Source organism: Bombina bombina, chromosome 1 (assembly GCF_027579735.1).
Source record: "Bombina bombina isolate aBomBom1 chromosome 1, aBomBom1.pri, whole genome shotgun sequence".
Taxonomy (NCBI): domain Eukaryota; kingdom Metazoa; phylum Chordata; class Amphibia; order Anura; family Bombinatoridae; genus Bombina; species Bombina bombina.
In genome coordinates, this window is record NC_069499.1 from 1,230,875,534 (window position 1) to 1,230,897,970 (window position 22,437).

The 22,437-nt window shown below is 37.0% G+C and overlaps 1 protein-coding gene across 1 annotated transcript in view; it reads right to left on the minus strand.

The window, feature by feature from the left end:
• The window catches only part of LOC128642125 (uncharacterized), a 229,387-nt gene that overhangs the window by 27,422 nt on the left and 179,528 nt on the right, over window positions 1-22,437 (minus strand). Inside the window, exon 3 of the mRNA XM_053694805.1 lies at window positions 18,497-18,724. Coding sequence (XP_053550780.1) covers window positions 18,497-18,724 — 228 coding nt within the window. The remainder of the gene's footprint in view (window positions 1-18,496; window positions 18,725-22,437) is intronic.

The following is a 22,437-nucleotide window of genomic DNA, read 5'->3' on the forward strand; positions in this document are numbered from 1 at the left end:
ACTCTGACCTAGCATTACATATTAAAAAGCCATTACTGTTAAATGCATTCCTTGTTATATTTTCAACTTTATCCTCTGCATTATTCTGAGAATTTATATTTTCAAGCAATGTTATTAAAAAATAAATAAATAAAAAAGTATTTTCCATAAAAATAGTAATCAACAAATATGCACATGGACACAGAAAGTAAAGACAGCAGGTATTGTATTCCAAGGAGAAATGGTGCATGTGTGACTAATTGTAGTCCAAGGTTGGATATATTATTTAGAAATAATTTGTAGGTTCAGGGTTCATGAGGATAGGCAATAAAAGATGTTCATTTTTAAAATTCATTAATCCATCTTCTGTGGTGACCAAAGGGGTGATAGATGATGTATGGCAGATTCAGTATTTAAACTAAGAAAACTGCACAAGAAGAAGTAAACAAATAGTGTTGTATCCTAAAACAATAAAAACAATAGCATCCCAAGATAAACAGGATTACTGTCATATCTGTACCTTTAATTAAGGGCCGTGCATGTCTTTTTCTCTAGCCTATACAATCTTGTCCCACCTTAAACTAATTGCTTGGTAATCCTGGTTACTCAGTAGAAATCTGTATGGTAACCTCTACTACTTTCTACCTGTTATCTGAATCCCACAGTTCCTGTCTTACCTTCCGGTTGTACTCACTGTCGTATATCGCCTCCGGTTAGGAGGATAGGAGTCCAAAGTAACCTTCCGCTTTCAGCTTCTGCCTGGATCTCTCCACACAGCCGTCTCCTCCCAGTGTTTACGTAAGCAGCCTCGCTTCCATCACAGCACCTCTTGAGCTGCTAGACGCTGTAAGGATTCCTGGCTTCCATCTGTCTTTTGCTACAATACGCTACAACCCACGTCTCTCAATAAATGTAAGTACCGGTCTTACCGCCGATCTAGAGACTACTGACCTTAGTTCTATTAAAAGTCTTGCTCTGCCTTGCTTCATATGTAAGTACATATGTATCATTTCCTGATATTATGTAGCAATTGTTACCTGTCAACAGCTTGTGGCCTGAAACGGTTATTTTGTTTAAAAAGATCAAACAACCTTTATATGACTGTTAATAGATAAAAGCTGCCTAATGAATACTGTATATTCCCTAATAATATGTCGGTATTTCTTAACAGCAACACACTATAAGATATTAAATAATATATCTTACTTATTGAATATATCTATTTTATCTTTTTTGCAAAAACAGATCCAATCCCAATAAGACCATTACAAAATACCAAGCCATCATGGATCCTGCAGAATTAGCAACACGACATGTACATAATTTATCTCAGAGGGTTGATAAATTAGGCTAAGGGTTAAGGGAGCTGCAGATACAAAATGAAACATTAAGAACAGTTATTAAAGACACCATTTCAGCAAAACCTACTGGTTCTGATTCACACAATGACCCTATAGTTAGTCCCCCTGAAAAGTTTTATGGGGATAGATCCCAATTTCGGAGTTTCACTAATTCCTGTTACCTTTTATTTGATTTAAAATGTAAATCTTATACTACTGACAAATAAAAGGTTCTCATGGTTATTTCATTTTTGTGTGCTGAACCTAGGGCCTGGGCTAATTCTTTCTATGAGACAAATGATCCAATCCTTAACTCAATAGATTTTTTTTCTCGCTGCCATGGCACACCTTTATGATGATCCCCAAAAACAGCTTACATCAGAAAACAATTTGCGTGCTTTAAAACAGCTAAAAAGACCAGCTGAAGATTACATAGCTGAGTTTAAAAGGTGGTCCATGGATAGCAAATGGAATAATATATTGTTAAAGAACCAATACTGGTTAGGATTATCTGAAGCCATGAAAGACAAGTTAGCTCGCACTGAGATGCCAGACTCCTTAGAAAATCTCATGACTCTCTCAATTTCAATAGATAGAAGATTTAGGGAGAGGAGAAAGGAAAGGGGTAACCCAGATACAGTTAGGTACAGACAATACACCCCTGCTCCCTTACCCACCTTTGAGGAGCCAATGGAGGTTGGAGCTGTTAGGGGACCATTGTCTCCAGAAGAAAAGGCAAGAAGAAGACTACATAATTTGTGTCTCTATTGTGGTTCTAAGGGACATGAAATAAAAGACTGCACCACATTGGCTAAAACCAAAAAAGGTAAATTTCAACAACGATATTCCTTATTAAATCCTCACATTACAAACTCACTCTTTTGTTGTCTCTCTGTTCTCTTGCAGTGGGAACATTATCAGACTAAAGTCAATGCCATCATAGATTCTGGTGCATCAGGTGTATTTATTGATACCTCTATTGTCACAAGAAATAAAATACCCACAGTTAAAAAATCTACTCCAGTTGTTTTGCGAATTTTTGATGGTACATCCTCATCACATGGTCCACTTACCACACACACTGTTCCTTTAAAGGTAACTACACAACACGGTCATACTGAATACTTGTTATTTGATGTCACTTCCTCCCCTCTTTTCCCAATAGTCCTTGGATTAAAGTGGTTATAGCTACATCAACCTTTTGTACAGTGGACAGATCTTTCCATCATTTTTAATTCCAGTTATTGTAAGGAGAACTGTATTTCCCATTATACCTTAGCATAAGTCACTGAACAGGAAATACCAAAATGTTATGCAGAGTACCATTATGTGTTTAGTAAAAAGGAGGCAGAGACACTCATAGAACCTACGATTGTCCCATTGAACTTTTACCCGGTTTTCCCATTCCAGTAGGTCATATATACCCGTTATCACAGCCTGAATTAAAATATCTAAAAGAATACCTTGATGAAAACCTTAGAAAGGGCTTTATAACCCCCTCGACTTCTCCTGCTGGTGTGGGCAGGTTCTTTGTTAGGAACAAAGACAGTACCCTAAGACCTATCATAGACTATAGAGCTCTTAATAAAGTAACTAAGAAAAATAGATATCCGCTACCACTCATCCCAGAGCTTATAGAAAGATTATCTTCTGCAAAAATGTACACTAAGTTGGATCTTAGGGGTGCATATAATCTAGTTAGGATACAAAGCAGAGACGAATGGTTAACTGCATTCCGTACTCGTTATGGTCTCTTTGAGTACAGGGTCATGCCGTTTTGGGCTATGCAATGCCCCTGCAACCTTTCAATTCTTTGTGAACGATATTTTCCATGACTTATTAGATGTATTCATGATCATATACCTCAATGACATCTTAATATACTCAGACACCATAGAATTACACATCCAACATGTTAAGACAGTTCTAGATAGATTAAGGAAACATCAACTATTTGCAAAACCTGAGAAGTGTATATTTCACACAACTGAATTATCCTTTCTTGGGTACAGAATCACTCCCCAGGATATCCAAATGGAAGACAATAAGGTATCTATAATTACTAATTGGCCAATCCCAACCTCTAAAAAACTAGTCCAAAAATTCCTTGGCTTCTCAAACTTCTACCGCAAATTTATTAAGGGGTTCTCTTCTATTGTAAAGCCACTCACCAAGTTAACAGGGAAAAACACCAAGTTTTTATGGACTCGTGAAGCACAAGAAGCTTTTGAGTTATTAAAAATTAGATTCACTTCAGCGCCTATCTTACATTTTCCCGACCATAACCTCCAATACATCTTGAAAGTAGATGCTAGTGAATATGCAGTGGGAGCTATTCTTTCACAGAGAAAATCTCATGATCTCCCTATGCATCCGATTGCATACTTTTCCAGAGCTATGACATCATCAGAACTTAATTACCCCATTGGGGAAAAAGAACTTCTAGCTATTAAGTCCTCATTGGAACACTGGAGACACTTATTAGAGGGTACAGAAAAACCTATTATTATTTATACAGACCACAAAAATCTGGAATATTTACAAACTAACCGCACCCTCTCCGCTAGACAAGTCCACTGGAGTCTGGATTTTGCTAGATTCCATTTTGTTATTATACATTGGCCAGGTTCACGTAATGGGAAGGCTGATGCTCTATCTCGATTACCTCCTCCACCAATACTCTCTGCTAACCCAACCACTGTAATACCTAGACAACAGATAGTGGCCTTGAACACCACAACACTTGAACAGTTAGAGATAGCACAACAAAATGATGCTAATCTACCTAGAAAGTTTTTGACAAAAGGAACAGATAATCTGTATTATCGTAATAACTTACTTTACGTACCTCCATCCGAACAGGAAGCTATTCTTCATATGGTACATGATTTAGTTCTTACTGGGTGCCCTGGTATAAATAGGACATTGCGACTACTACAACGTTCGTTTTGGTGGCCAAATATGGGTCACACAGTCACTAACTACATAGGATCTTATCCGACTTGTATTCAAACAAAACCCCAAATCAAAAAGCCCTATGGATTTCTATTATCTTTACCCATACCATACAGACCATGGTCTGAGGTTCCCATGGATTTTATAGTTGATCTACCAAAATCGTCAAATCATACAATGATACTAGTAGTAATAGATCATCTCACAAAGATGGCTCACTTCATTCCGTCACATAGACTACCTAATGCTTCCTTAACCGCTCAACTATATCTCTCTAACATAGTGAAATTGCATGGTTTACCTAAATCCATAACCACCGACAGGGGTAGCCAATTCACCTCCAAGTTTTGGAAAGAACTTTGTTTACGTCTAGACATTACCCAAAAGCTCAGTACAGCTTATCATCTTCAGTCAAATGGGCAGACCGGATCGGGCAAACCAATGCCTTGAAAAATACCTCAGAGCTTATTATTCTCATCAACAAAACAATTGGGTTGATTATCTTCCATACGCTGAATTTGCATACAACAATGCAACCAATGCATCTACAAAATATTCACCCTTCTATGCCAATTGTGGGTATAATCCCTCATTTCATCCATTGCCAGACCATTCTTCCAGTTCACCGAATGTTCAGGATCTCACTAATACATTGTCACGGATTCAAGAATATCTAAAATCCAACAATGCGGAAGCTCAAATCACTAAAAAACATTATTATGACCTCAGACCCCGTAAGCCCCCAAACTATTAGATTGATGACAAGGTTTGGCTTTCCACCAAAAATTTACGGTTACATGCACCCTGTAAAAAACTCTCATCTCTGTACATAGGACCCTATGTTATCAGGAAGGTGGTGAACGAAAATGCAGTCACTTTGGATTTACCCCGAGAACTACGAATACACTCAACTTTCCATGTATCATTGTTGAAACCGTACCAACATATTAGAGGGGATCCTATTCCTTTGTCTCATTCCACTGTCTCTGACCAACCAGAATATGAGGTGGCTGAAATTCTTGATTCCAGACGGCGTGGACGGACACTGGAATACCTGGTTCATTGGAAGGGGTATTCTAGTGATGAAGATTCTTAGGAACCTTCCACGAACCTCTCTGCAGATCATCTTGTTTCAGTGTTTCATGGAAGACATCCTGATCGACCCCGACCTTGAGACCCTGTGGGTTCCCTTTTGTGAGGAGGTACTGTCATATCTGTATCTTTAATTAAGGGCCGGGCATGTCTTTTTCTCTAGCCTATAAAATCTTGTCCCACCTTAAACTAATTGCTTGGTATTCCTGGTTACTCAGTAGTTACTGAGCTCTGTTCTATTACCTCGCTCTTACTGTTCAGAGGAATCTGTATGGTAACCTCTACTACTTGCTACCTGTTATCTGAATCCCACAGTTCCTGTATTACCTTCCGGTTGTACTCAGCTGTCGCATATCGCCTCCGGTTAGGAGGATAGGAGTCCGAAGTAACCTTCCGCTTTCAGCTTCTGCCTGGATCTCTCCACACAGCCGTCTCCTCCGAGTGTTTACGTAAGCAGCATCGCTTCCATCACAGCACCTCCTGAGCTGCTAGACGCTGTAAGGATTCCTGGTTTCCATCTGTCTTTTGCTACAATATGCTGCAACACACTTCTCTCAGTAAATGTAAGTACCGGTCTTACCGCTGCTCTAGAGACTACTGACCTTAGTTCTATGAAATATTTACAAATACTGATCCTATGTTATTTCCAGCAATAGGGTAGCCTAACATCGATCTGTGTACTAAAAGTCTTGCTCTGCCTTGCTTCATATGTAAGTACATATGTATCATTTCCTGATATTATGTAGCAATTGTTACCTGTTAACAGCTTATAGCCTGAGAAGGTTATTTTGTTTAAAAAGATCAAACAACCTTTATATGACTGTTAATAGATAAAAGCTGCCTAATGAATACTGTGTATTCCCTAATAATATGTTGGTATTTCTTAACAGCAACACACTATAAGATATCAAATAATATATCTTACTTATTCAATATATCTATTTTATCTTTTCTGCAAAAACAGATCCAATCCCAATAAGACCATTACAATTACTATAGAGACTATCCTGGAGTCATTTGATGATCATCAAAGTACTTTAGCAGACATTTGCACATCATCAGACATCATCAGGCTTATAAAGTCATCAGCTAAGGTAAAAAAAAGTCTGGGTGATGACTTCAGAATGATTAGCAGAATACCTTACTGATTACTTCACAAGTATGAACAGCCATTGAATAACTCTAGAGACATCTCATTTAAATATTTCGGCCTGTGGGCTTACTTCAGGATTGCTTCTGATGACTAGTCTGGAATCACCAATTACTTCAGAATGACTCCAGGAAGATCATCCTTTTTGACTAGGGATTACAAGGAAATTCACAAGATATACAGTATATCTGAAATCAAGAAGAAGACTCTAGGTTTTTATTAGAAGGAAATGGCTGCAACTTATTTATTTTTTTATTTTTTTTGTGCCAGAACAGCAAATGGTGAAAAACTGGTCACGAACACTGGGTTTTATTTGAAATCCCAAGCACGAAGAGGATTGTACTAAAACTGACAATCACAACAATGCAATTTGAAAACAAACATTTGCAGATCATAATTGCTACATGGATTTAAGGATGTTGCAGTCATGATTTATGTTTTTGTGTCTTGCCCACTGCAAATGGACTATACAATAGTGATTAGTAGAGCTTTAACCCCTTAACGACCAGTGCCGTACCCTGTATGGCGCTGGTCGTTAAGCCCTAAAGAACATGCATCATACCCTGTATGATTCTGTGTCCCTTTCTGCTTTAGGCAGCGGTGGTGCCGATCATTGGTGGTGTGGGAGGGTTAGGAGGGAGGCGGGTGGGCAGCCCATCACTGGAGGGGGCGGAAATGGGTGATACCACTAACTTCAGGAAAAAAAAATGCTGAGAGCAGCAGGAAGGGGGAAGGAGGAAGAGGGGGATCCTAGAGTGGAAGGGGGATTAGAGGGTAGGAAAAGGTTCTTAAAGGGAGGGTAAATAAGGGAGAGGGAGGGAGTTGGGCAGCAAAACTACAGAAAAAATGTTGTTGGGTTGTTGTTTTTTTAAAGTAAAATAAAAATTATAGAAAACTGGGTACTGGCAGACAGCTGCCAGTACCTAAGATGGATGGCAGAAATTAGTTAGAAGGGGGAGGGATCATGGAGGTGGGAAGGTAAGGGGTTAAGAAAGGAAGCTACAAGGTTCAGAGCTGTCGAAAGTTTATAACATACCAACAACCTGTCCAAGAACATGGCGGGCCGTGGACTCATCGTGTCAAGAAATAAATACATTTATCAGGTAAGCATACATTTTGTTTTCTTTCTAATGACACAAGTTCACGGATCATCTAATTACTATTGGGAATCAATACCCAAGCTAGAGTACACAGATGATAAGGAGGGACAAGACAGGGAACCTAAACAGAAGGCACCACTGCTTGAAGAACCTTTCTCTCAAAAGAGGCCTCACCTGAGGCAAAAGTGTCAAATTTATAGAATCTTGAAAAAGTGTGAAGAGAGGACCAAGTTGCAGCCTTGCAAATCTTTTCCACTGAAGCTTTATTTTTGAATGCCCAGGAAGAGGAAACAGCCCTTGCAGAATGAGCCATAACTCTCTCAGGAGGCTGCTGTCCAGCAGTTTCATAGGCAAAGAGAATGATACTCTTCAGCCACAAAGAAAGCAAAGTAGCCGTAGCTTTCTGCCCCTTACGTTTCCCAGAGAAAACCACAAACAGAGCAGAAGATTGATGAAAATCATAAGTCGCCTTTAAATAGAATTTTAATGCATGAACAACATCCATATTCTGCAAAAGTCATTCCTTCTGAGAAGAAGTATTAGGACACAAGGAAGGAACAACAATCTCATGATTAATGGTCCGTTCTGAAACTACTTTAGGGAGAAACCCTAACTTATTACGCAAAACCACCTTATCCAAATGAAAATAAGGTAAGGAGACTCATACTGTAATGCCGAGAGCTCTGACACTCTACGAGCAGAAGAAATAGCAACAAGAAACAAAACTTTCCAAGATAACAACTTAATATCTAAGGAATGCATAGGCTCAAACGGAGCCCCTTGAAAAACATTAAGAACTAAATTAAGATTCCAGGGAGGAGTAACTGGCTTGAACACAGGCCTGATCCTGACCAACGCCTGACAAAAAGTTTGCACATCTGGGACGTCCGCCAGACGTTTATGTAACAAAATAGACAAGGCAGATATTTGCCCCTTTAGGGAACTTGCCGATAAACCTTTCTCCAAACCTTCTTGGAGAAAGGACAGAATTCTAGGAATCCTAACTCTACTCCAGGAGTAGCCCTTAGATTTAAACCAATATAGATATTTACGCCATATCTTGTAGTAAATCTTTCTAGTCACAGGTTTATGAGCCTGAATCATGGTCTTAATGACCGAATCCGAAAATCCACGCTTGGATAGAATTAAGCGTTCAATCAAACGAAGGGCCCTTGAAGTAGAAGGTCCTTCCTCAACTGAAGTTTCCAAGGTGGAAGGGATAACATGTCCACCAGGTCTGCACACCAAATCCTGCAAGGCCAAGCCGGAGCAATGAGGATCACCAATGCCCTCTCCTGCTTGATTCGAGCAATGACCCGAGGAAGAAGAGCAAACGGAGGTAATAGGTGTGCGAGACTGAAATTCCAAGGTACCGCCAGGGCATCTATCAGTTACAGACTGAGGGTCTCTTGACTTCGACCCATACCTGGGGAGCTTGGCATTCTGCCAAGATGCCATGAGATCCAATTCCGGCTGACCCCATTTGAGAATCAGGCTGGAAAATACTTCCGGATGGAGTTCCCACTCCCCCGGGTGAAAGGTCTGCCTGCTCAGGAAGTCCACCTCCCAGTTGTTCACTCCTGGGATGTGAATCGCCGCCCACTGAATTATCTTGGCTACCTCTGTCATGGCCAAGGAACTCCGCGTTCCTCCCTGATGTTTGATGTAAGCCACTGAAGTTATGTTGTCCGACTGGAACCTGATGAACCGGGCCAACGCTAACTGAGCGTACCGTCTGCCAAGACTCCTTGATAGAGTCTGCTATAGGAAACATCTTTTTAAATATTGGGGATGGAGAAAAAGGGATACCCGGTCTCTCTCATTCCTTAGCAATAATCTCTGTAGCCCTATCTGGTACAGGAAATACCTCCACCATGGAGGGCACGTCAAAGTACTTGTTTAGTTTACTAGACTTCTTACGATTGATTATGATGGTAGTGTCGGAGTCATCCAGGGTAGCTAAAACCTCCTTAAGTAACAAACTGAGGTGTTCAAGCTTAAACCCGAAAGAAACAACTTCAGTATCAGATAAAGGTATTACACTGTCTGAGTCTGAGATTTCACCCTCAGATGCTACTGAAGTATCTTCCTCTTCAGGCTTCTGAGAAGAAACATTTGGAATAGCCACTACAGTGTCAGCAACCTTATTCACAGATTGATTACATTTCTTCTTGCGCTTTCTCTGCAGCATGGGAAAAGCAGACAACGCATCAGATACTGCTAATGACATTAGGGAAGCGATGTCTTGCAAGGTAACTCCAGGTGGAGTAATAGAGGAAGCGCAGGGCACTGGTTGTATGGATGCTAAATTTTGGGACATATGAGGAGAAAGCTGCGACATATCTTGAACATTGTCAGAAGACTCCTGAACAGTATCTGCCTTAGACAATGTTGGCTCAGGATAAAGTCTATCCCTATAATGTAAAGTTCTCTCAATACATGAGAAACAGAAAGGGATTGGTGGTTCTACATTAGCATCAAAACATAAAGAACATGTAACATCTTGCAGGGTTTCTTGGTCCATATTTATTCACCAATAAACAGACAAAATTTATATTTTTATTTAGAAAATAGCCCCCCCCCAAAAAAAAAATAGTTACTGTCTCTTTAAATTTTAAAACGACAAAAATAACTGCTTTATTTTTCTGTCTCTTGAAATAAACAATGGCTCCCAAAAAAACACCTCAGACAACTCTACACCTCAGCTTAGCCCTGCTGAGGTGCTTACCTGCTTGCCTACTAATGAAGTATATGACCTGTAGTTGATCTAGACTCAAATGTCTAAGTGCAGAGGTCTGTTAACATTATCGGACCGTATCTGCAACGCTGCATAATCTGTGACGCAGCTGATTTCTAATGCGGAACACAGGAAGTAATACGGGGCCAGACAAAAAGGCACGCAATAGACTGCCGCCGAATCTAACTCCGCCCATCGTGGGCGTAACCACAAGAAACTCCCGATTGGCTAAATGTATTATCACAGCCATCGGGAGTAAAGTTAAAACACATACACCACCATCACTGAGCCAGATTCTCCTTGTCCCCAGTGCCTGCTCTGCTGCCCTTAATATACATTCTCCTAACTAGGTGAATGTGACTTGCCCCCCCCCAAAAAAAAAAAAATGTGAAAGTGCTATCTTTTTCTCTGTATGTGTCCCAGAAAAAATTACAGTTATCACTTACCTTAAGACTTCTGCCAGGCAGCACGGCAGCTCACTAGGTTTGAGAGGACAGATCCCTCACATGGACCTGTGGATAGAAACACAGACTGAGTAATCTTACTCAGGCTTGCATGGATAGGACAGCATAAATATATGGGAGGTGCAGTGAGAATTATGTCCCACAAGTTCCCATTGCTTTAAAGCCGCCACTGCTCTCCTAAAGAGACTGATATGGACTACGGCTACACCCTAGAGCAAAGCAGAACAATCTTGCACTGCTTAAAAAATAATAAAATCTTGCTTGAAGAATCTTTTCCTAACACCTAACTTTACCACTTCTTTGCTCTAACATAGGCAAAGAGAATGACTGGGGTTGGAGGGAAGGGAGGTGATATTTAACAGCTTTGCTGTGGTGCTCTTTCCCACCTCCTGCTGAGCAGGAGTGATATTCTTAATAATAATTAGATGATCCGTGGACTCATTGTGTCGTTAGAAAGAAAAAGGTGTAAAATTGCATACTGGGAGAATGTCTGCCAGTGCTTAAGATGGGGGTGACCATTTGGGCATTGGGGGAGGGAAGAGAGCTGTTTGAGAGGGATCAGAGGGTGGGAAGTGTCAGGTGGGAGGGTAATCTCTACACTAAAGCTGAAATTAACCTTACAAGCTACCTGATTAACCCCTTCACTGCTGGGAATAATAAAAGTGTAGCCTTCTTATTACCAAAAAGCAATGACAAATATATGTCTGCCATTTCTGAAAAAAAGGGAATCCCAGAGAAGCTTTTATAACCATTTGTGCTATGATTGCACAAGCTGTTTGTAACTAATTTCAGTGAGAAACCTAAAGTTTGTGAAAAAGTTAACGATTTTTGTTATTTGACCGCATTTGGCAGTGAAATGGTACATGAAATATACCAAAATGGGCCTAGATCAATACTTTGGGTTGTCTTCTAAAAAATATATATATATAGTTTTGCTAGGTAAATAAAAAAAAAACAAGGCTCTATTTCTCTATAAATGTAATGATGGCAAAAATGCTAAAAATGCTCTGGCCTTTTGGGGAAGTTTTAGTCTGAAATGCCCGGTCTTTAAGGGGTTACTAAACCCAATTTTTTTTCTTTTGTGATTCAGATAGAGCATGCAGTTTTAAACAACTTCCTAATTTACTCCTATTATCAATTTTTTCGTTCTCTTGGTATCTTTATTTGAAAAATCAGAAATCTAGGCTTAGGATCCAGCCCATTTTTGGTTCAGTGGGCCGGCTCCTAAGCTTAGATTCCTTCTTTTCAAATAAAGATAGAAAGATAATGAACAAAATTTGATAATAGGAGTAAATTACAAAGTTGCTTAAAATTGCATGCTCTATCTGAATCACGAAAAAAAAAAAAAAAAAAAAGGGTTTAATGTCCTTTCAGTGAGTTATAGTGATAACAGTTTCTAGTAATGGTATAAATCTGGTAAGCTATGACTGTCCAATATAGGCAATGAGAATTAATTAATGATATCACTAGACAGTATGTTCTGTGGAGCAGGGGCCCCTGTGAATCCTGTGTGAAGTCTAATTGTACTGTACTGTATAGCACAATAATCATGTATTCAGCGCTGCAGAAAATTCTGGCTTTTTACAAATAATAATGATATTAATGATGATATTTAAGGGTGAACTATCATTTGTGCAGCAGGTGCAGTGGCCTCAGGGACCAAGTGCTGGGGGGGCATAGCAGCCAGTCTATGCATATACATAGGCATGTTCAGAATGTGTACAATTCTAACACTGTAGAGCAGACATCCTCAAACTTGGCCCTCCAGAAGTTTTGGAACTACATTTCCCATGATGCTCAACCAGCTGATATGCTGGCTGAGCATCATGGGAAATGTAGTTCCAAAACCTCTGGAGGGCCAAGTTTACAGTTTGTCTGCCGTAGAGCCTTTATTAGTGAGGGCTTCAGGTCCACCCATCTATCTACCTATCAACAAAATCATTCTACAGTGCAGCATCTATATTATTTTTATTAATTACTACTGACTTACATTTGGGAGCCCTATAAAATGTTTGCACCAGTGCCCTCTGTTGAGTAGGTTCAATGATGATGATAATAATAATAATCATCATAAATTATATCATTTTTCTAATTGTTTATCCTGCAAAATGCCAATATAATTTTGCAAACACTTGTTTTTGCACCTTTATCATGTTTCAGAGACTAACATGATACAACAGTGTTATAATTTAAGCCACGCAAAAAGGTTATTACTCCACCTTAATGAGACTTTAACAAATTTCTACCATCCATACGGAAGAGCACTATTTAAACATGTTGTTGCATTAGGTAGGTTAAGTAAAAGTTGATAATTTTTTTATCAGAAAGTACACAACTGATTCAATGTATAGGAGCTCAGTTGCTGATAATGAAGACCATTGGTGCCCTTTTGGTGGACATTGGAATGTCCCACAAGCTTAAAAAAAAAGGTTTATTTTCGCCACAGTAAAAAAAAAGTCTTAAAAAAAATGTACTACGTTAAAAATACATTATTTACCCACAAGAAATATTTTACTGTACCGTTAACTTAATTTTATTTACAATTTACTGCAGTTTAAATGCAGCTACAATTTGAGAAAAACAATATAGCCACCTAGGGCCTTGGATAAAACACATGGGTACACAACATAATCTGATGGCCAAGGGGGTTCTTAACCAATCAGAATAATTATCTAAGAATAAGCAGTGGTGTTATGATTTACCGTGATAAATGAAGGGGACAGTAATCTTCTGTAGCTAGCTAGATAGTCTAACGTGTAACATGCATTCACACTCACTAACTTTAGCAATCATTCTGATTCATTTATTTCAGTTATAAAAAAGTAACATAAAATACACTAAACATCTCTAAGTATATCTACTAATCTCTACATCAGCTGATAATTGATTGATTTATTAATGAATTGGTTCACATTCATTCTTTTGTTATTTCCCTGCTTATTATCAAACAGAAAAGATTTTGTTTTTTAAAACGCAAAAGGGGAAGTTCAGTGTAATCCTGAGTCCTAAAATGAACTTAAAATCAAAATTGGAACCTAAAAGAAGTGTCATAAATGGAATTCAGTTTTTGTTTTCCAGTATGTTCCATTGTATTTTTTTTTATGCAGATAGGAAGCCCCCAAATTATCTTTCATGATTTGTATGTAAGATACAATTTTAAACAACTTTCCAATTTACTTCTGTTAGCAAATTTGCTTCATTAACTTGTTATCCTTTGTAAAAGGAACAGCATTGCACTACTGGCAGCTAGCTGAACATATCTAGTTAGCCAATCACAAAAGACAAATGTTATTTTTCAACAATGGACACCAAGAGAACAAAGCACATTTGAAAATAGAAGTGAATTTAAAATTGTCTTAAAATTACAAGGTCTATCTGAATCATGTAAGTTTAATTTTGACTTTCCTATCCCTTTAATAACAACATATCTAGTTTATGAGAGTATATTAAAGTGAGCACATTTGCATTTATGCCTTTTCAATTATTGTTTTATAAAATATGTAAATATCTAGGTTTAAGTCTGTGTGAGAATGTGGTATTTTTGCTTTCTTATCCTTAATACAAAGTTTTAACAAATAAAGTTGCAAGCGTTAAAACTGTGATCAGCAGAATCAAACAAGGTAACATAAAAAACAGTGGACATGGGCTCAAATCACACACAGAGGAAAAGGACTAGCGATTAGATCACAAAAGCAGTAAACAACTCTTCCTACAATGCTGAGAACACACAGCATAAAAATGCAGTATCCAATTAATTCTCGACATATACCTATAATTGTTCATACTCAGATGTTGTAGTTTTATCATGTGAGCTCTCAGCAGTGTAGCAAGAGCTGGTTACTACTTTAGCCATCTGATTGTTAGTCACATTTCTATGTATGTGATTTCAGCCTATGTCCATTGTTTTTACTGTTTTGTACCTAACTTTTGGAAAAGAATACCTAGGTACGCTCAGCAGCAGTATTGCACTACTGGGAAGTAGCTGCTGATTGGTGGCTGCACATATATCCCTCTTGTTATTGGCTGACCTTATGTGTTTGGTTAGTTCCCAGTATTGCATTGCTGCTTCTTCAACAACATATACCACGAAAATTATACAACTTTGATAATAGAAGTAAACTGGAAAATGATTTATATTTGTATGCTCTGCCATAATCATGAAATTAACATTTTGGGTTTCATATCCCACTCTCTTTAATGTCCGAAAAGCCCATTAACAATATGCTAGGAAAAATAAGTAAAGTGAGCTTCAATAAATTTCAAACATGACCTCAATCTTTACAATGAGGTGCAATTTCACAAGGGTCTATGTATCTAGCTTATTATAGCAATGTGTAGTAATATGTTAAGAAATGTAATAAATAAGAAACCAAATACTGATAGGATGGATTGTACTCCTTAGTTTGGGAATGTTAATTGGCCAAGGGTAGAATAAAATAATTCTAGGAACCTCTTGCTTAAAAGTAAAACATCGCACTTTTGTTATATGACTTTAATATGGTGAACTGAAGATTAGCTGTTCTTACTGTTTTTATCATATTAGTTACCTATAATAGTCTAATAGTTGACTATATTTTAAATATGCAGTCTGTGTTGGTAGCCTATTACCCTCCACTGATTATAGGAGGTGAATATGGTCTAAAGTTTTTGCAGCTAGATCCATAAATGAATTAGATTCAACCAAGTGGTTTACGTCAAAATGTATTTTTTATCTTGAGAGACATCATCTACCATTTTTAGGGGACACAAACACATAACTCTTAAATGTGTGTGTTAAATGTTACCTAGTTTGCAGTTGAGTTGGAAATAGGTTGGATGCACCAAGGTCAAATGATAACAGGCCTTTCATAGATGTAATTTTGGAACAACATGGGTATATGTCTTTGGACAGGACGTCTATGTCCAGATGTAATCCATTCTGTCTAAACACACTATCCTAATTTTTTTCTATATTTTTTTCTTTAATGTTTACTTCCTTAGATTTTGCAATGGCTGTCATTTTGTGTTATTGGCATTTGTGACTATGGATTGAGGGGCAGATTCCATAAAGTTTTCAAGTCTAGATGTGGTTTTCCAATGTCAACACTCACAGGGACAGCCCTCATGGAATTATTTAAAAAAGGGTCTGTCTCTGTGAGTGGCTAGATGTCTCCAATACAAATAATGAGAGCTCTCTGCTAGATACAGGGATTTAAAACTTAAATATTATGCTTAATACAAATAAAATTACACTGTTTTCAGTGTACTGTACCTTAAATTTACTTTAATTTCCGCATGCATAGGTTTTGCTTTCAGAATGAGTGTTTTGAGTATTTTGAGTATTTTGATGAAGATTCGCCACTTTTTAACTTGCGAGAAAAAATTTAATTACGCTGGGATTTCAGATAAAAATATAATATACGCCAATGGAACACCCATGTCCAGCCATTTTACAAAAAACAACAATTACATTAAAGCTTTGTATTTTGTCCTTTTAAGTATGAATTTCTTGCTTTTCTTTGTACATCCAGTGTACTTAAATTACAATTTAAGATGTGCCTAGTTAATATGATTTATTCCTGTGGAATTTACCTACAAATGTTATGTTTTTGATCAAATATGATTTTTGATAAACAATTTCGTTATGATTTTTGATGCATCTAAACAATACAATTTGTATGGTTTTTAAAATTAAGATTTTCATAGTGCGCTTTTGTAATGTATGCATCTCCTTCCCATACGAAAATACAGTATATGTCCCTTAGTGAGACACCCTGTTTTCAAGGTAAAAAGTGGCTTTATATAATTCCACCAGGGAAATAGAAGGACTGGCGAGCATTCTTATAGAATCTCACCGGCCCAGAGAGCTTTTTAGAATTGGGCCCTCAGTTAGGACATGAAGAGAATTAATTGATGGAATTTGTCTAGTTTTTGGTAATCTATTATTTAGAACCACTTTATTAGAACATATATTAACTGTGCATTGTATATTCTGATCAGAGAACTTAATGTATTGCAATAGTCTTTAGTTATTAATGATAAACTATATATGTAAGCGACAACAAGACAAAAAGTGTAGGTAGATAAACATCAGCATTTATTACATAACAAATATCAATTTAAAAATATCAGATTACAATAGAAAACAATGTAAAAAAATAAATCTGGATAAAGAAAAAAAAAATAAAGTGAAAAAAGTGGACCTTACCCCCTTAACGACCGTGATGTACCCTGTACGTCACTGGTCCTTAAGTGATTATATGGGTACAATAGCTCAGGTCTAGTATTCCCTCCCTCACTCCCCCCTTCAGGCTTGCTAAAATAGGACGGTCTTGCCACTGGCGGCGAGCCATGCTATTGAGAAAGACCAGCGATGTAAAGGGTCGAAAGTTTACTGCATTTTACAAATTGAAAATAAAGGTGTCCGTATTAGCGCAAATTTAATTTAACACATGTAAGGATAACGCAACATCAGAGTTCTGGTTAACTGTTATGCTCAAATAAAAAGTTGCACAAAATAACTGTATCTAATAAACATTATTGAAAAAAATACATTAACAAGTTATAGTGGCTCAAAGATATGAGGTCTCAGATGTTAGGAAAAAAAAAGGCAGACAAAGGACCAAAAACTTTTTACTTTCAACTTGTAATACGTATGGTACCCGGTGCGCAAAAATCCAAAATCGAGTGCAATAAGTGCATGAGAGGGAGCGATAATTTGCGCTCCACTCGTAATCTCGTCCAATTGAACTTTTAGTGATATGGAATAATAGAAGTCTTCAGTTATTAAAGGGACATTAAACACTAAATAAATGCTAGATATAATGATGCATTCAAAGAAAAAATTAGTCTGAGAATAACATGTAGATGTATTTTTTTAAAGTTTTATTAGCTGTTTAAATATTGACAAAATAAGTGTAAAGTTTCAGTGTCTATAAATCAATGGGAGCTGCCATGTTGTAACTTAGATTACCTTCTCTCCTGTGGCCAAATAGAGACTGTTATAAAAAGGTCACTAGTGTGTGCAACCAATGGCTGTGTGGAACATAACAGTGTTCTTCACTTCCATTTTAACAGAACTAAAAAGCTCACAATTTCAGCATTGAATTACAGGAAAAAGGGACAAAATAAATAAGGAAAGTATATTGCAGAGGTTTTTATCATTTTATATTACTTCAAAGTGTTTAATGTCCCTTTAATGAGTCATTCATTTTAAAACAGAATACCTTTATAGAATGTTAAATAATTAATGAAAAACTATTAACACGCCTGAATCAACCTTTTGCTGGAATATATCACTGCCTTGTTTATCATAATTCCAGTTATTTAATGTCCATATATTTAGTAATAAACTATTTTAACAATTGGAAGTAATTAAAGGCCATTAACAAGCAAAACAGACTTACAAAAAAATGTGTATGTATAGAGATAGATATTGATCTACAAATAAGGCTGTAGTTGAAAAATTAGACCAGTGTTTAATAATCTTTTTGTGTTTCCATTGTTTTAAATAAAATATTTTTTATCTGAGTTCGGCAATCTTTTTTTTAATAATACAGATAAAGATCTCCCCTATAAATCTCTCTAAAAGATACACACTCGGATAGATAGATGATAGATAGATAGATAGATAGATAGATGGATAGATAGATGGATAGTAAAATAAATCATCTTTTTCTTAAAATACTAGTTGGACTTACTGAGGAATTTGGAGTGTGTCTCAAGAATCTCAGTACTTTGGCATCAGAAGCTGGGCATGCCAAGGCCATATAACGGTTTCTGAATGTCCCATAAATTTTCAGATGGAACCCTGGTTTAATCCCTGTTGGATGACCAAGTGTAGCCTCTTTTCCAGCACTAGTTACATCAATTCCATAAGCAGACAGATCAAAGTACAGATTATGCGCCCGAATCTCTGGTGTTGGTACCTGTAAACGTTAGAGTTGAAAAGAAATTAAGTAACTTTTGACTAAAAGACAATTCATTAAATGTGTGTTTTAGCCATAGAAATTATTGCAATGCTATTTAATTTTCTTTTCTAAACAGACAGCATTGAATTTTAGCAAATACTTTCTAAAGGTGGTATTTTTTAATGACTTGGATGTCTGTCTGTAGCCAGGTACAAGTTTCTAGGATTGTCAGTTTCTGAATCATAAATTACATATATCCAGGAGTTAAGTCCTACAAAAAAAGTGTAGGAACTCCCCTAGACTTTCAACCCCCTCACAATTAATATTGTTTTATACACACATTCTAAAATACACGCGCGCACACACAGTGTATATATATATATATATATATATATATATATATATATATATATATATATATATATATATATATATATATATAATCTATACACTGTTTAATGAAAGCAAATTAAAACAAAGAGTTAAATGGCTATGTTTGGACCTGAGAAAGAACACCCATGGTTATATTTTTACATGGCAGGGGTGAAATTTTTATTTGTAATTTAAAATTCAACTTATACTGGATACTGACAAGCCAGACACACAATTTTTACAAAACATGAAGGGGCATTTGTAAATAGATGATGTTGAATAATCCAAAAAGCTAAGAGCCTTAGTAACATTTTAGCAGATGTTACTCCCTGGCTCTCAGGATGTGTAAGACTCTGTAATGTAAACATCTAATATCATGATCATGAAAAGGTCTGTGGGCGCCATGTACTAAGGCGTCAATTTTTTCGCACAGACCGTATTGAATTAACCCGCCGGCATTCGCACCATGCGGATGGAACTTCATTACATGAATGTACTAAAAACCAAGCTGTAAAATTTTGCGTCTATTGTGTGTCGAAGACAATCGGATTATTGATAACTTTGAAGCTTAGTTCGGCGCGAAAGAGCAAAGTTAAGAAGCAGTCTGCGACCTGATTTGTTTAGTTCTTTACCCACGTGACGATCTAGGTGTCATAATCGTCAGACAAGCGGCAACGTCTGGCTGCTGACATGTATAAGAATGTGCATTTTCCCAGAAATCTTAGAATATTGTTTATTTACTTTTCGGTATTCACTTTGACAAAATGGCTTGCTCCGGAGATTCTGCTACTTCTAAGAAGACTCGCAACCCTAACTTCTCGCATCAACAGAATGTTGTACTTGTTGATCTAGTACTCGAATATTATGACAATATTTATAGTAGTCGAGTCAAGCAAACCCCCGGTGCTCGTAAGAAGATTATTTGGGAGAAAATTAGCGACGCAGTGAGTGCTCAAGGACCCACTAAAAAAGATATTGAGTCCGGCAAAAAAAGGTTCAACGATATCAAGTGTCAAACTAAATCCAAAATTGCCAAAGAAAAGCAATATGCCCGAGGTACTGGAGGCGGACAACCTTATGTCGCAGATTTGACAGACTTTGAAAGAAAAGTTTTACAGAGGCTTGGCACGGAGGTCATTGAGGGCATAACCGATGACTATGATAGCGATATTCGTGGTAATTATAACTAATCTCAAAATGAATATTTATATTGTTTACTTGTCTGCTCCAAAATTGTGTCTCTTACGTTCATGTTTTATAAAATTGGATTCTGTTAACGGAATCTTGATTGTACAATTTCTGGTTTACTGTTCCTTTAAAATAGATTTATTAATTTGATTATTTCTCTCTGTATCTATTTTTTAAAGTTCCAGTGTACCAAAAATAAAGCATTCATGATGGAGCATGGAAAACATTTTCAATTTTCTAATATACTCCATTTTTTTTCTATTGCTTAATGTATTTTAAAAAATAAGGCCTACATGGAACATGGAAATCACTTATTTTGAAGTAAAATGAAACCCAAATGTTTGATTTTGAAAGGGCGTCCTGGCGTCCGGTTAATACCCCCTATAGTTTTCTATTGCATTCGCTACCTAAATGGTCGCGAAGCAAATCACGCAAAGTTACAGTGAAAGTTGGAGTGGACGGATTAGTTGTAACATTCATAATTTCTGATTACAGTGAATTTACGTGCGATCGAACATGTAGTAAGTGGAAAAAGGCTTCGGAACGATCAGTTGTGTAAAATTACTATAGCTGATGAAAATAGTGGTTTTTCGACCCGATCACAGATTGATACATACGAGAAGCAGATCGTGAGCGAATTTTGACGCGGAAATACAGTCGGACGGTCACTTCGAAAGCTTAGTACATGGCGCCCTGTGTGTGCACTCACTCTGCAGTAAGAAACAATGGTAATGTGATTTAAAGTAAAATTATCGTCACAAGGTGTCTGAGTGTAATTTTCTTTTACTATTAACACATATACCAAGTAAATGTGAAGTAAGTAACACAGGCAGAGGAAGCAGGAGGCATGAGGGCACAGTAATAATGAAAGCTAAACAGGTCACCTTTTACTTTGGGAAGAAACTGGTAAGGTTGAATATGCAGCAAATACATTATCTTGCACAGGTCAACATTCTGCAGAGAATCTGGCCTGCTGACCATAAACTGATAGACATACAGACAACAACATAGATAAACATACTGCACATACTATTGGTGTATTAAATAAAGTAATTGGGCTTTATAGCGTGTGTATTACGAGGACATGTGTATTTATGTGTATATGTGTATGCATGTAAACAAGTAAATATACACATGTATACACATATTAATAAAATATTTTTATTAAAAAGTGTATAAATGTTTATAATACTTTATTTCAATGTGTTTTTGATGTGTTTTGTGCAACTTTTTTCAACTCTTACAGTTTATTTCAGGTTTGAAGTCGTACTAAATATTCTAATGCAGTTTTGGCTTCCGCACGAGCACAAGCACAAGCTATAACTATAAACTTGTAATACCAGCGCAAATCAGTGTTGTCATGATATCCATTGAAAGTATAGGTTGCACTCGAGCAAAGCCAGCCACACTAATCCTTCTCGGGTTAACGCGCTTTACCATTGGCTTGTAATATCAAAGTTGCACACTAATAGTATCGCGATTAAGCGATATTGGTGGCCACTTGTAATCTGTCCCAAACTAGGGTATATAATTGCCTGTAAATTACATACTGAAACTCCTGAATACCAGCAACGTATCTGAATACATGGAATTCAATATAAAAAAGAAAATAACACATATCTAAATTTAAAACACAGTGCCCTCATAAAGTGGTTAAACACACAGTAGAAGTGCAGCTGGGGCCCCATTGTGCACTGATGGTCTTTAGCAGAACCTGCTGCTAATCCATTCAGTAGCCCTAGTTGCTAGTTGGCTCTGCTGATCATCATTAATGATTATAAGATTTAACTGGTCATAGAGGAGGGAGCAATTAGAAAAGATTCATCTTTATAATGGTTCACCCTACTCGCAAATAAATTAGAGGAGAGATTAAGATATTGGCTGCATACAATTTAAGGATATGGTGTGCGTTTACTGACCTTTATTTTTTCTGATCTTTTAGTACATTATTTATAAATGGCTATTGTCATACACCTGCGTAAATAGCCTTGAATGACATATAAGGATTTTTTAATTTAAAATAAAAATACTTTGTTGAACGTATGTGCTTTTATATTACAGATATTGAATCATATATTGATATAAATATGTGTAAGATCATTTGGAAAATAGTAATGGAGATGGTTTTTATATTGATGCAGTACATATATATATATAAATGTGATTTACAG